Genomic DNA, 12,266 nt, shown 5'->3' on the forward strand with positions numbered 1-12,266 from the left:
CAATTAGTTTAGCCTTCATATGTTCCTCTAATTTGTGACTAAAATCCACCAGTTCTGTGAGCATCCTGATCACCAGTGTTTTGAACTGTGCATCTGAAAGTTTGGCTATTTCTTCATCGCTTAGATCTGGGGCTCTGAGTTGTTCTTGAGCCATGTTTTGATCTGTTTGTGCCTGTATGTACGTATGAGGAGCGGAGCCTTAGTTGTTTACCAGGGCGGGGCCAACCAGGTTGCTGGTTTGTGACGCTGTATGTGGGGGTGGGATCAGAGAGGGACAATGGTGGTTCCCTCTGCTGCTTCCTGCCACTGGGGCCTGTGCAGTCCGTCTCACTGCTCGCTCCTTCACCGGTTTATCTGCGTGTGAATGTGTGACTGCGATCAGTCCTCAGTGGGTCTACCTGCTTCTCCACACCTGGGATCCTCCCACAGCTGCTGGCGCACCTGGGGTGTGCACCTGGGTCGGTCCAGTGGATCTTTCCTGCCCGACCCCGCTCTGCTGCTGGCTCTGCCCCTCTTACTGGTTTGGCTGAAGGGTTTGTTGTTGTCAGACTTTCATGTAGTTCAATTTTCTGTGGACTGGCTACATTGTTGTTGCTAAAACTTTGTTATTTTTAAACTTAGTTGTGAGAGAAGGTGCAGTGCTTCCACCTACGCCTCCATCTTGGCAGAAGTCCTCCACTCTGTTTTCTTAATGAGTTCTTTATTTACTCTCAATAGGTCTGGGGGCCTTATTTCCTATTAATCCTCACAATTAATGGAATATGTGTATCTTAATGTAATTTTGCCAGCATTTGTAGTATAGAAAGAAAAGTGTTATACTATAAAAAGAGTGTTGTAAAAGTCTATCATCACAAAATCATTACAGATTTAGAATCCAGGCTACTTGATATTGGAGGAATTTTCAACCAAGATGCTTAGCAGTTCAGCTCTTGAAGTAATTGCCTTTTCAGAAAAAAATAGCTTGCTTGGATGATGTTAACAAAATGCTAGCTGTCAACAAGCAAAAAGATAATCATGTTTGAAGGACCAGGGAGTCTGTTTCTGGGATGGAGGATGTCAAACTCTCTGCCTCTGAAGCTGCTTCTCTTCCAAGGTGCTCTGCTGTCGGCAGACTGGAGTTTGCTTGCTTCTGGAACTTCTCTGCCTCAAAGGAGTAAACCTTTTCCAAGCCTTTCTCTGTTAGTGAGTTGAGCCCTGTTAGTGAGTTGAGCCCGGCCCCAGCAATAAGTTTCAGAAAAATTAATAAAAATAGATGCCACCTTCTCAGGCAGAAAAAGGACACTCCCAGAGGATGCTGGGGTCCCCACGGAGTTTTTCTCCCACTCTACTGGCACTCACTTCTTCCGTTCCCCCCCCCCCCAGAGCTGGGCTTCCTGAGTCCCAGTCAGTCAGCTCTGGCTTGTGCTCAAGTAGCCTTGGCCCCTGCTGTAGGGTTTTGTCCCCACCCTCCCTGCAGTACCCATTCCCCTGCTGAAAACCTGTGATGTCCTTTTGCCCACTGTCCCCAGCTCATGTTCTGCTCCGAGGCTTCTGGCCTGGTGTTCTCAGCCTGCGTTCTCTTGCCTACTGTGTGTCTCAGTTTGAAGGATCAGCCTTCCACTCTGGTCTCCACCCCAAGTTCTTTTCTGGCAAAATCTAGTTGTCCAGACATTACATGAATCCCAGCTTTGCTCTAGTCAGGTCTGTCATGACTGGGGTTTGGCCCTGTGACCCTGCTGCATAGCTGTGTCCCAGTATCTGAAGATTGACATGCCCCACACCCATGTCTCCTGACCCCATAAGGACCACCTACTGGGGTTCTGCAGCATCACCTGCCAAAGGCCCCAACATTCCTTGGCCCCTGTTCAGCTGCCCAGGATTTTCATTTGAACCCTGGGATCAGCTGGTTCCCACCCACTCCAAGGGGCCGCAGAGCCAAGTGGTTCAGAGCAGGCTCTTTGGCACTCAGTGGCCCAGGCTCCAGCTCTGCCTGTTTCCTCTGGGGTGACAAGGCAGACACTTGACCTCTTTGTGCCTCATTTTGCCATCTTTAAAACGGGTTCCTCCTAGTCCTCACAGGGCTGCTAAGCAGACCTGTTTTCAAAGTGCACCTGGCAAGCTCTACATAAGGATTTGAAAAGTAAATTAGTTTGTTCCAGCTGCCATTACAAAGTACCACAGACTGGGTGGCCAACACAGCAGACATTTATTTTCTCACTGTTTTGCAGGACAGAAGTCTGAGATCAAGATGTTGGGCACTGGCTGGTATAGCTCAGTGGATTGAGTACAGGCCTGAGAACCAAAGAATCGTGGTTCAATTCCCAGTCAGAGCACACGACTGGGTTGCAGGCCAGTTCCCAGCAGGGGATGCACGAGAGGCAACCATACACTGATATTGTTCTCCTTCTCCCCTTCCCTTCCCCTCTAAAAATAAATAAATAAAATCTTTAAAAAATTAAAACGTATATTAAAAAAAAGATGTTGGCAGTGTGGTTCCTTCTGAGTCCTCTCTCCTTGGCATGCAGGCAGCCACCTTCTCCCTGTGTCCTCACAAGGTCCCCCTTCTGTATGTGTCTGTGTCCCCTTTCCTCTAATGAGGACCCCAGTCACAGTGGATTAGAATCCACCCTCAGGAACTCTGTGAAGACTCTGTCTCCAGCTGCAGGCCCGTTCAGAAGGCTTAGGGGATAGGACATCAACACATGAATTTGAGGAGGACACAGCTCAGCCTGTAACAATAATGAAGTAATTTGTACCTGGACCCTGACAGTGGACTTGCACTAGGAGAACCCAGAGTGGTTCCTACAGTTCCCTACCTGCCCTGCATCAGGCTGGGCACAGCCTGGGTCACAACAGCCTTTCCCGTCTCCTGTGGGGCCAGCCTTTGGGGCTCCCATGTGTATTCAGTCAAAACTGTCAGAGGCACACACCCAAAGAAGGTAACAGTAAAGTCAGCTCACCACAAAAGAGCAGCACTACAGGAGAAGTTACTAAATTCCAGCCACCAGAGGCCCTTAATGGGCCACTTCTTTGGGTAAATATACTGGTCCCTTCAGAGACCCTGAATGTTTGACCACATACTTGGATCTCCTGCACTGATTACCACGGGGTCTTGTCTTCCCCATATATCATGAGGTCCCTTCTCCAAAAGGGGGTTCCTGGAAGGTGGTGGGTGGGGGGCCCAGGTTGTGTTCATGTAGAAAAGAGCCTGTAATTCTGATGTGTGCAGGTGCTGGAGTGTGACAGGTGCCCGGCTACTGACTAGCAGGTTTTACCTTCTCTCCCTTTTTTCAATGTGTCTTCAATAAATGGCAATGTCTCATTTTAAATTCGGAGTCTCTCTCTGTTTGGTCTTGTTTCTACAACAGCTGCTAATGAGGTAAACAGAGTCCCTGTTCATTGAGTGTGTGTTAGGTGCCAGGCAGTGCTCACTATTTAGGTTATTTCATGGAATCCTCAAAAGCCCCCTATGAAATAGGTGCTATTATCCTCATTTTACCAGGTGAGAAAATAAAAGCTTAGTGCAGCAGCAGGTCTGGGAAGAGGCAGAGGCAGGATGTGAACCCAAGTCTCTCTGACTCAAAGCTCAGGCTTCTTGGTGCTCTGGTGTCTGTCTGTTTGTTCTCCTTACAACCTCCTGGCTCAATCATTATTTGTCCATCGGGAGGCCCATCCTCTCTTTTATAATTTTCCCGTTCCTGCGTCATTTTCACTAGACAGGGGCTGATGTGTGTATATCCGAGTGTGAGAGACCAGTGTGGGCCACGATGGGACAGGCGATCATTCGAATGGGAGACCAGGAAACAAGGATCACGAGATCCGCACCAACACCGCAGCAGGGACACTGACTCTGCCCCAGGGATTGGTCTACTTTAAAGCGAGTTGAACAAAGTCCAATTTAAAATCAAGCAATAAAATAAAATACAATCAGTAATGTAAAGCTTTAGTAGCCAATAAGAATCTTACCAAATGATTTGGAAAACCAAGTCGGAGAATTAATACTTGGTGCACATGCTTGGCCATGTAACAGCAGGCCCCTCCCCACGGCTCACCCACGAGTGGCCCTCCCGGGCCTTCGTGCCCACGGTCCAGCAGCCTCCCCCTGCCCAGCGTGGAGGTGTGTGCACAGCATCACCATAGTATGAAGTCAAGAGCACGTTCAAGGTTTCCCAGTGGCTAGTTTTCCCCTGTGGTGGAGGGGCAGGGTGTCTCTGAGACACCGTGGTGTGAGGCAGGCGGCTGTAGGGCGGCGTCGTCAGGACTGACTGAGATTCGCATCCAGCCACTGGGCCAGTGACTCCATCAGGACTTACCACCTCGTGTGAGGAACGTACAGAGCGCAGGTGGTTCATCTCAGTTGTGAGGATCCAACGCGAGCTCCTCGGCTGCAAGCCTGACCCCTCGGATGCGCCCTCCTCCCCTGGTGACTGCCTCACAAGGTCTTCTGAGGGTCCCCTCTACACGGTTCGGAGTCAAAAAGGTCGAGGGGTGACCTTCCCTCAGGAGCGGCTGCTGCTCGCCGAGTGCCTATCACGTGCTCGGTGACGTCAGGCGCTGCCTGGACAGGCGCCGGGTGCTGGCCGGCAGGAACCGGATGTGGCAAGGCAGGGCGCTCAGGGACAGCGCCCCCGCGCGGCCGGCGCCTGCGCACGGCCCGACTAGGTTGGAGGGGGCTTGGCGGGCGGGAACCTCCGGAGCTCCACCTGAGACGTCAGGGTGAGCAGAGCCGGTGAAGGCGCGTGCGAGGCGGTGGAGGTAGCGGGGCGAAGGCTCTGAGGCAGCAGGCAGCAGGGCCGGGAGGCTGGGCGGCTGGGGCACAGGGTCTGTGGGGGACTGAGCTGCGAAGGTGGCTCTGGGGAGGACACCGGGCCAGAGTCGGAGGGCTTTGGAGGCGGGGAGCCTTTGCAGGTCCGTGGTTACGAGAACGCGGGCAGGAGGCCAGTCACCACACCTGGGCTCCAACCTTTACAAGTTAGCGAGTTATTTGTAGCTAAAACAGTGTGAAGGGTAGGGGTGTTATTAGACGCTGGACGGGATGTCAGGTTCCGACCGGTGGGGGTGGACGTGGCCTATCCTCACTTCTCTCCGGCAACACCGACGCTGGGCCGCACCCTCCCCGGCCCCGGAGAGCACTGTAGTGTGCTGCCCGGGAGATGAGGCGGACACCAGGCGGGGCAGGGGGCGTCTGCTGTCCTCCCCCAAACCTGCCGTGGTCTGGTGCCTTCTCACCGCCCTGGTGTGCAGAGGGCTACGGAAGTGTAAACAGAGTCTGTCGAATCTACTAGCAAAGTCCATGTTCTTCTCGGGACGGAAACGTTAGTTGTCATTATTATTTTCATCTCCAGTTTGAACAGGCACCGGACGAAATTCCTTCTGACCTGCGGTTTGCTCCCCTCCCCCAACCCCCTCCGAGGGAAGGTGCGATGGGGTTCACAGAGGTGGTGGAGGTCTATGGGGCGGGCAGGGGCGCGGAATGACCCACGGAGCAGGAGTCCTACGCCCTTCCTGGACCAGACCTGTCAGATCTACGAGAATGGCCGAGGCCACACGGTAGCTGAGAGCAAAGGTGATGGCTCTGGGAACGTTCAGAAACCTTCAGAGGTCTGGGAGGGGGCTGACAGCCACTGGAAGGCAAAGAGTCAAAGGAGGCATTTACCTGGGTGGTTGGTGGGGGTGACCAGGCTTCATGCAGAAGACACGTCATCACAGAGCCAGCTGCGGCCTAGGTGTGATTCCTTTCAGGAGGTAGAGTCTGGTGTTTGGGACTTGTGACAGACACCCACTCTATTCATTCCTGACAGAGGGAAGAGGAGCTGGGAGGATGCCACCTGCCTAAGTTACGGAGAGGAAGCTCTGAGTGGGAGATCCCAGTGGGATTCCTCACTGTTTTCCCCAAACACATAAGTTCCATAGCCTGGCATTCACAGGCCCTGTTCACAGGGGACTGTCGCCTGGTGCTCAAAGCCTGTTCTCTGTCCAGAGAGCTGTGGATTGGAAGTACTTCCTATTTCAAAATGTTGCCAGATACACTCTGAAGTGCCCCAGGATGAATTTAGACCCAAAGAGCAGTAAAGAAAGGTTGAGCAAAGTGCCAAAAAGACAAACAGACAAAAACAAAAAAAAAACAACAAAAACAAAGCAGGATTCTTGACTGCTAGCCACAAAAACCAACTTTTATTGAAGTATAACATAAGTACAGAAAAGTGCACACCTGGAATGTGTATAGCTCAAAGAATTTTCACAAACTGGACAGAAGAAACAGAACACCCCAGAAGCATACCCTGCCTGTGCTCCTCCTGGCTACCAGCCCCTGGAGAGTAACCAGCCGCCCCCCTGCAGCAGCAGAGAGGGCTGTGCGGGTCTCACACTCCATGGAAATGGAACCACATAGCACGGACGTGCCTTTCCTCAAGCTCCATGCCACATGGCAGCATGTGGCTGCATGGGTGTTCACTCATTCTTATTGCCCTGCAGGATTCCACATATGAACGTACCATTATCAGTTTATCCATTCAATGTGAGCATGTGGGTGCCTTCCAGTTTGGGGTTATTGTGAATAGTGCTGCTACAAACATAGTTCATTTCTTCTGGTAAACATAGGCACATATTCCTGTTATGTACACACTGTGGAGTAGAGTTTTAGGTCATATATTACATCCCACCCAAGCTATTTCAGGGAAGAGTAAGGAATTTATTGGGTGTAACTTGGGGCTCAAAGAGTTGACAGAAAGCTAGGAAGGAAACCTAGGAAAATGGGTGGGAGCTGAGACAACTCAGTGGGGCCAAGGAACCAGCAGGAACACTCGGCTCAGGACTCTGCCACCCCAGCGCTGTTACCAGGGGACACAGCAGTCCTGGACACCTGCTGGGCCACCACTGTCCCCAACCACCACAGCTCCCATGAAATAAATCTCAGCATGCTGTCATTTCTGTCACTGGCTCTCAGGTCACATCCCAAGCAGGGAGTCCGTGCAGCTCACCCCGGGTGACTGGGCACTCCCTTTCAGCTCTCAGCCAGTGCTAGAAAGGGGGTGCACCTGAAACACTGGGAAGACCTCTCCATTTGAGCATCCATGGGTGGGGGAACACTACCTCTCACTGACTTGATGTATAAGGGGTGATTCCTTCCTATGGGAAGGGGGGGGTCAGATGCTGGACAGCCAAACTGGAAACATGCACCCAATGGCACAGTGACAACTGCCTACCACAGGAGCGCTCATACCATTCACCTCCTGATGGTAGCAAGAAGTGGGAGGGGACCAGTCACATGTTTGTGTGTTTCATAGCTCATAAGGCTGAGCTCGCCTTTAAGAAGATGGTCTTGAGTTCAGGGACACTCCAGGGGTGAGCCGCACAAAGGCCACAGGTTTGGAAGGAAAAAGTATAGTAAAGGACAAAAGACATCCTTGAGGAGTAGATGGAAGAGAGGAGAAGGCAGGCAGAATGTGGACAGAAAAAGTAAAGACGAACAGGGGAATGGGAAGCACATTGTTCTTCTTGACCTGATTTAGTCAGTTTCTGTGCTGTCCCACTTTCTCAGCTTCTCTGATGTGCTTTTATGGATTGTGCTTTGTTTTATTAGGTTAATGGTGTTGGCGGGGGCCACAGGCTAAAGAGATCCTGGTCACAGACAGAGAGAGAAGGACCTGAGATCTTATTTAATAACACTAGTATTACCAATGAGCTTTAATGAAGCTAAGAATGGGTTTCAACAAAAGAAGCAAAGAATGAAAATGTACTAGAACCATTTATAAGGGTGGCAAATCATTAACTGATCTGAAAATTATATCTGCCTCTTTGCAGGCAATTTTATATCAGCCTTTCCAGTGGAACCATGGCGTCTTTGAAGCCATTCAGTCTTCCCTATATTACAGCTCTGCATTCAGTACATGTATTTGTTTTACATGATAATCACAGCTTTCATCTTTGTAGCACTTCTGTGTCCTGCACAGAAAGGCAGGAGGAGATATCACCATTATCCCCATGTCACAGGTTAGAATGTCTCAGGAACACAATGGCTTGCTCACGGAGCAAGCCCCGTCGGGACCAGGGACAGAGGCTGTTTCCCAACAACGGGAAAGATGAGGCGCTCTGTGCGCCTGCAGGGTAGTCTCTTCTTTCCTCAGCTTGGTGTGAGTGCATTTTTGGAAGGGCCTGAAAGTTTGTCTAGGAAAAACCAAGAGCTGATTGGCCTCCCACTGGGGCAACCATGTGTCATCTTCCAGGAACTGCAGGAACGCAGGCCCGACCTGCCTCCTAATTAATGTACAGAGGGGAAGAGGTGTGTGCCACTGAGTCAGCCACGGCCACTGTGCTTCACACAGTGTTGTTGAGGCTGTTTGCAGGTCTGCCTGCCTGTAAACAGGTAGACCTGGAAGGCAGCCTAGCCCAGGGGTTTGGGCAGGGCTTGGGCCAGGCTGCCTGTGCTCAAGCCCCTGTTTTCCTGCCCACCACCTATAACCCTTGGGAAACCATCATTTTTCTGTGCCTCAATTTCCCTTGCTTTAAAACACATATGCTCATGGTGTTTATTTATTGTTTGAGGATTAAGTAAGTGAATACTTGTCCATGCCCAGATCTGCTATTCCTGTGACTCACTCCTCTGGGGCAGGGCCACCACAGTGAAACCCTACAGGGCCTGTGTCGAACTCAGAGTGGCCCTTATTAACACTGCCCGAGTTAGACTCACGATGGGGAGCAAGTCAGGGAAGCAGGCAGAGGTGTGTGGCGAGGGGAGGTGGCGCCTTTGGCGGCTGGAGTCACTGTGTGCATGCACGGCTCAGCTTGCTCCAGTGTGCACCCCACATCTACATCTGTGGAAGGACCACCTCCGGGGTGGTCAGTGACAACTGGTGGAATACAGGGGGCTGGGCTCTTGGTAGGGTCTGGGCCACACAAGTTAAGAAAACTGTTGACGCGCACTGGCCAGGTGGCTCAGTTGGTTGGAGAGTTGTCCTGTACACCAAAAAGTTGTGGGTTTGATTTCTGGTCAGGGCACATACAGGAGAGAACTGATCAATGTTTCTCTCTCACTTTGGTGTTCCTTTCTCACTTTGTTTCTCTCTCTCTAAAATCAATAAACATGTCCTCAGGAGAGGTTTAAGAAACAACCTGTTGATGCTGTGGGTGGTTTCTTTTCTCTAAAAAACTTTTTATTGATTGATTTTAGAGAGAGAGAGAAGACGTGTGAGGGGTGGAGAGAGAGGGGAAAACGTTGATTTGTTGTTCTACTCATTGATACACTCATTGGTTGCTTCTTGTATGTACCTGGACTAGGGCTCAAACCTGCAACCTTGGTGAATGGGGATGACACTCCAAGCAACTGAGCTACCTGGCCAGGGTGGCTGTTTCCTTTTTAACAGGATGATGGAAAAGCAGGAACAGAGGCCTTCCCAAACTGTTTTCTCCAGGAGAGGAGGTGAAAGTTTTACTCATGTATTTCAGTTGGTCAAAGTGCTCTTATTTGATGCTGAATTATTGGGAATGGGGATTTTGGGGTATAGCTTTTCAATAAATTATCCACTGAAATGTATTAACTGGATGTATTTAAACTTGGGAACTGATGTTTAAAAATTTAAGCCCTGAAATCCATATTTATTTTTATTTAGCACATTTGTTATTTAACTACAAAAATGTCTATTTTCTTTGCCAATAATGAAAATACCTTGAAAATGAAAAGAAAAAGTGAAATTAGTGTAATGAAGAAAACCAAGGGGCAGATGAGACCGACTCATGCGATCGTGGCTGGGCAGGGACAGGCAGGGACAGGCGGGGTTCCCTAAAGCTATGCACATGCGGGTCCCCACGGGGCATTCTGGAAAAGGAGGAGCCTCGCCGTAGACAGAGTCAGAGGATGGTGCAGAAGAACTTCTTTTCCCGGAACGGGTTCTCCGATGCGGGCACAGGGACGATGAGAGGGTCCTCCCGGATGTGGGCCTCACAGTAGGCCATGAGGTCTGCGGCGGCCTGGGATACCTGCGGGGACACAGCACAGGCTCAGGGTGACGGGCTGGTTCCAAGTGACCATGTGGAGAGTGGGCACGCGGGAGGACAGACGGTGCTGTGGGTGTGGCCAACAGCAAGACCATGCTCAGCCTGGAGGGAGGCTTTGTGTAAACCTGAGGAGACACCTGCCTTGAAGGAAAAAAGACGCTGTTCCAGATGGCAGGACACCACCACCTGGAGGACCTGGAGCCGGCTGGAGGGTTGGGACATCCCTGTTCTCCTCTCTGGGGAGTGACGAGTGGGGGCTGCAGGCCAGCAGCCCACAGTCACTCTCCAAGACTGTTTCTAGATGAATGAAGCAGAGTGCTGGCCCTGGCCAAGCCAGTGTGACTGCTTTTAAAATTATTATTATTGTTATTATTATTATTATTAATTGTCTTACTGTAACCCATTTGCATGACCATTATAGTACAATACACATTATAAGCACAATGCATATATAACACAGATACGTAAGCTACATGGCACAGGCACAATATTCAGCTTGAGAGGGCCATTCCCCGAGCAGAAAGCTCTGTCCCCACACCCCTCCTTCCAGGCTTGCCTGAAGGCCGTGGACAGACACGTGGTGCCTGTGCACTGACGAAGCCCCTGAGCTGCAGTGCAGGAGCCCAGAGGAGGAGCTGGGTGGGAGAGGGTAGGGCACAAAACGTGTGCTACAAGGCAGGTGATGTTACCACTCACTGCTTTGCCGGCAGATGGCCTGTGCAGGAGCCATCCTGCCACCAAGTTCCATGGCCAACATGTTGGAGGCTCGGGCAGTGTATGACAGTGCATTCAGAGACACCTAAATCTTCTCAAGAATGACAAGAACACCCCAGAAATTAACAAAACCATGTACAGCCTTCATTCAGTACATACAAGCCAATGCATTCCCTCTGGGTTTTTTAATGGTCCATCTTCCAAAATTTTACAGAAATTCTGGTTTCCAGCAGCTGCACTCCTACAAATAACTGCAGTAGAGATGTGTAACAAGTTTTCCCCTCAAGTAAAACCACTGAAAATTGAGCTGGTGAGTCAACCTAAACCTTGACAAAGTCTGCATTTGTTGGGAACGTGGAATGGAGTAAGCGGTACAATGGACATCAGACTTCCAGTTTCCTCTGTGGCCCTAAGCTGGCTGTGTGATCTTGGGTAAGTAACTCACCCTCTCTAAGCTTCAGTTTCCTCATCTGTAAAATTCAGGAGCATTAGATATCTCAAGGGTCGCTTTAACTCTAAAAGTCTACAATTTTACCTCTAATCACTCCATGGGCAGTATTTTAGATCCTGAGTAAATGGTGTTGGGTACAGTGGGAGTGTTTGACATATGACACCTCGGAACCAGCCCCTCACCCTGAGTCTTACAGGACACCCATGCGAACTCTCCCAGGGCAGGACACACCTGTAGGGACCAGAGGAGTGACCCGGAGGCTCACACAGCTATGGTGGGCACACAAGAGAGTGGAAATGGCAGTGAGAGCTGCAGTGAGTGGTCGGGGAACCCGGGAGGCTGCGCCCTGCGTGGAGCACACTCACTGCCACCTCCAAAACAAAGCCAGCGCTGTCCCCATGGCCTCAGTCACGGCCTCCCTCCTCTCCAGCCCCAGGTGCTTGCCATGCCTCCTCATGGCCACCAGATTAGGACGACCTCTGACTTCCACTAGTGGCACCATTGGTGGCTGCCCAGGCCAGCAGACACGACAGGCTGATGGTGTCAGAACTGCACCTTCCTTCTCCAAGACCCATGGGCCTGTGTCCCTGACCTCAGTGACCTCTTCCAGATGCCTTGTTGAGGAAGGCTTCGTCTGCCCACCATCCCTTCTCTAGTCTTCACTGTTTCCATCTATTTCATTTTTTGGATGTGCTTCCGTTTATTCTGAATTCTCTACAAACCTTGTTTGTCATCCAGGAAGTATATATTGAGAGAATATAGGGGAAAGAATAGGGCAAGGTTTTTGCCCTCTAGAATGTCTAAATGAGAAGACTCAAATGTTATAGAGTTACTACAGTGATTGGCATTGTCACACAAAGAGCAGTTGCTCGCCACTGTGTGCCCACCATTGGCAAGGAGACGTGGTGTCTGATGGTTATGCCCAGTCCCGCACCAGGGCAATCACCTTGGAAAACCTGTGCTCTTTATCCAGAGGCAAGTCTGCAGGCCCTGGACCCCCGAACACTATTTTCTGGCTAAGAGTTGGTCCCTTCCTGCATGTGACCCATATTCCACAAGTTTAGGGGACAGCCACATACAACCATCAGTACAAACAATGGCTGACAGCTACCGAGGGTCTTGACGAGCC

At 50.7% G+C, this 12,266-nt stretch overlaps 1 protein-coding gene across 2 annotated transcripts in view; it reads right to left on the minus strand.

Annotated features, from left to right (window-relative positions):
• Positions 1-9,591: 9,591 nt before the first annotated feature.
• GNG4 (G protein subunit gamma 4) overlaps positions 9,592-12,266 on the minus strand; it is a 50,020-nt gene continuing 47,345 nt past the window's right edge. For both annotated transcript variants that reach the window (XM_037138494.2, XM_037138495.2), the window contains exon 4: positions 9,592-9,954. In XM_037138494.2, the coding sequence (XP_036994389.1) occupies positions 9,826-9,954 (129 nt within the window). In that variant the 3' untranslated portion in view covers positions 9,592-9,825. The remainder of the gene's footprint in view (positions 9,955-12,266) is intronic.

The sequence above is a fragment of the Artibeus jamaicensis genome, unplaced genomic scaffold (assembly GCF_021234435.1).
Source record: "Artibeus jamaicensis isolate MK-2021 breed Jamaican fruit bat unplaced genomic scaffold, CSHL_Jam_final contig_473, whole genome shotgun sequence".
Classification (NCBI taxonomy): Eukaryota; Metazoa; Chordata; class Mammalia; order Chiroptera; family Phyllostomidae; genus Artibeus; species Artibeus jamaicensis.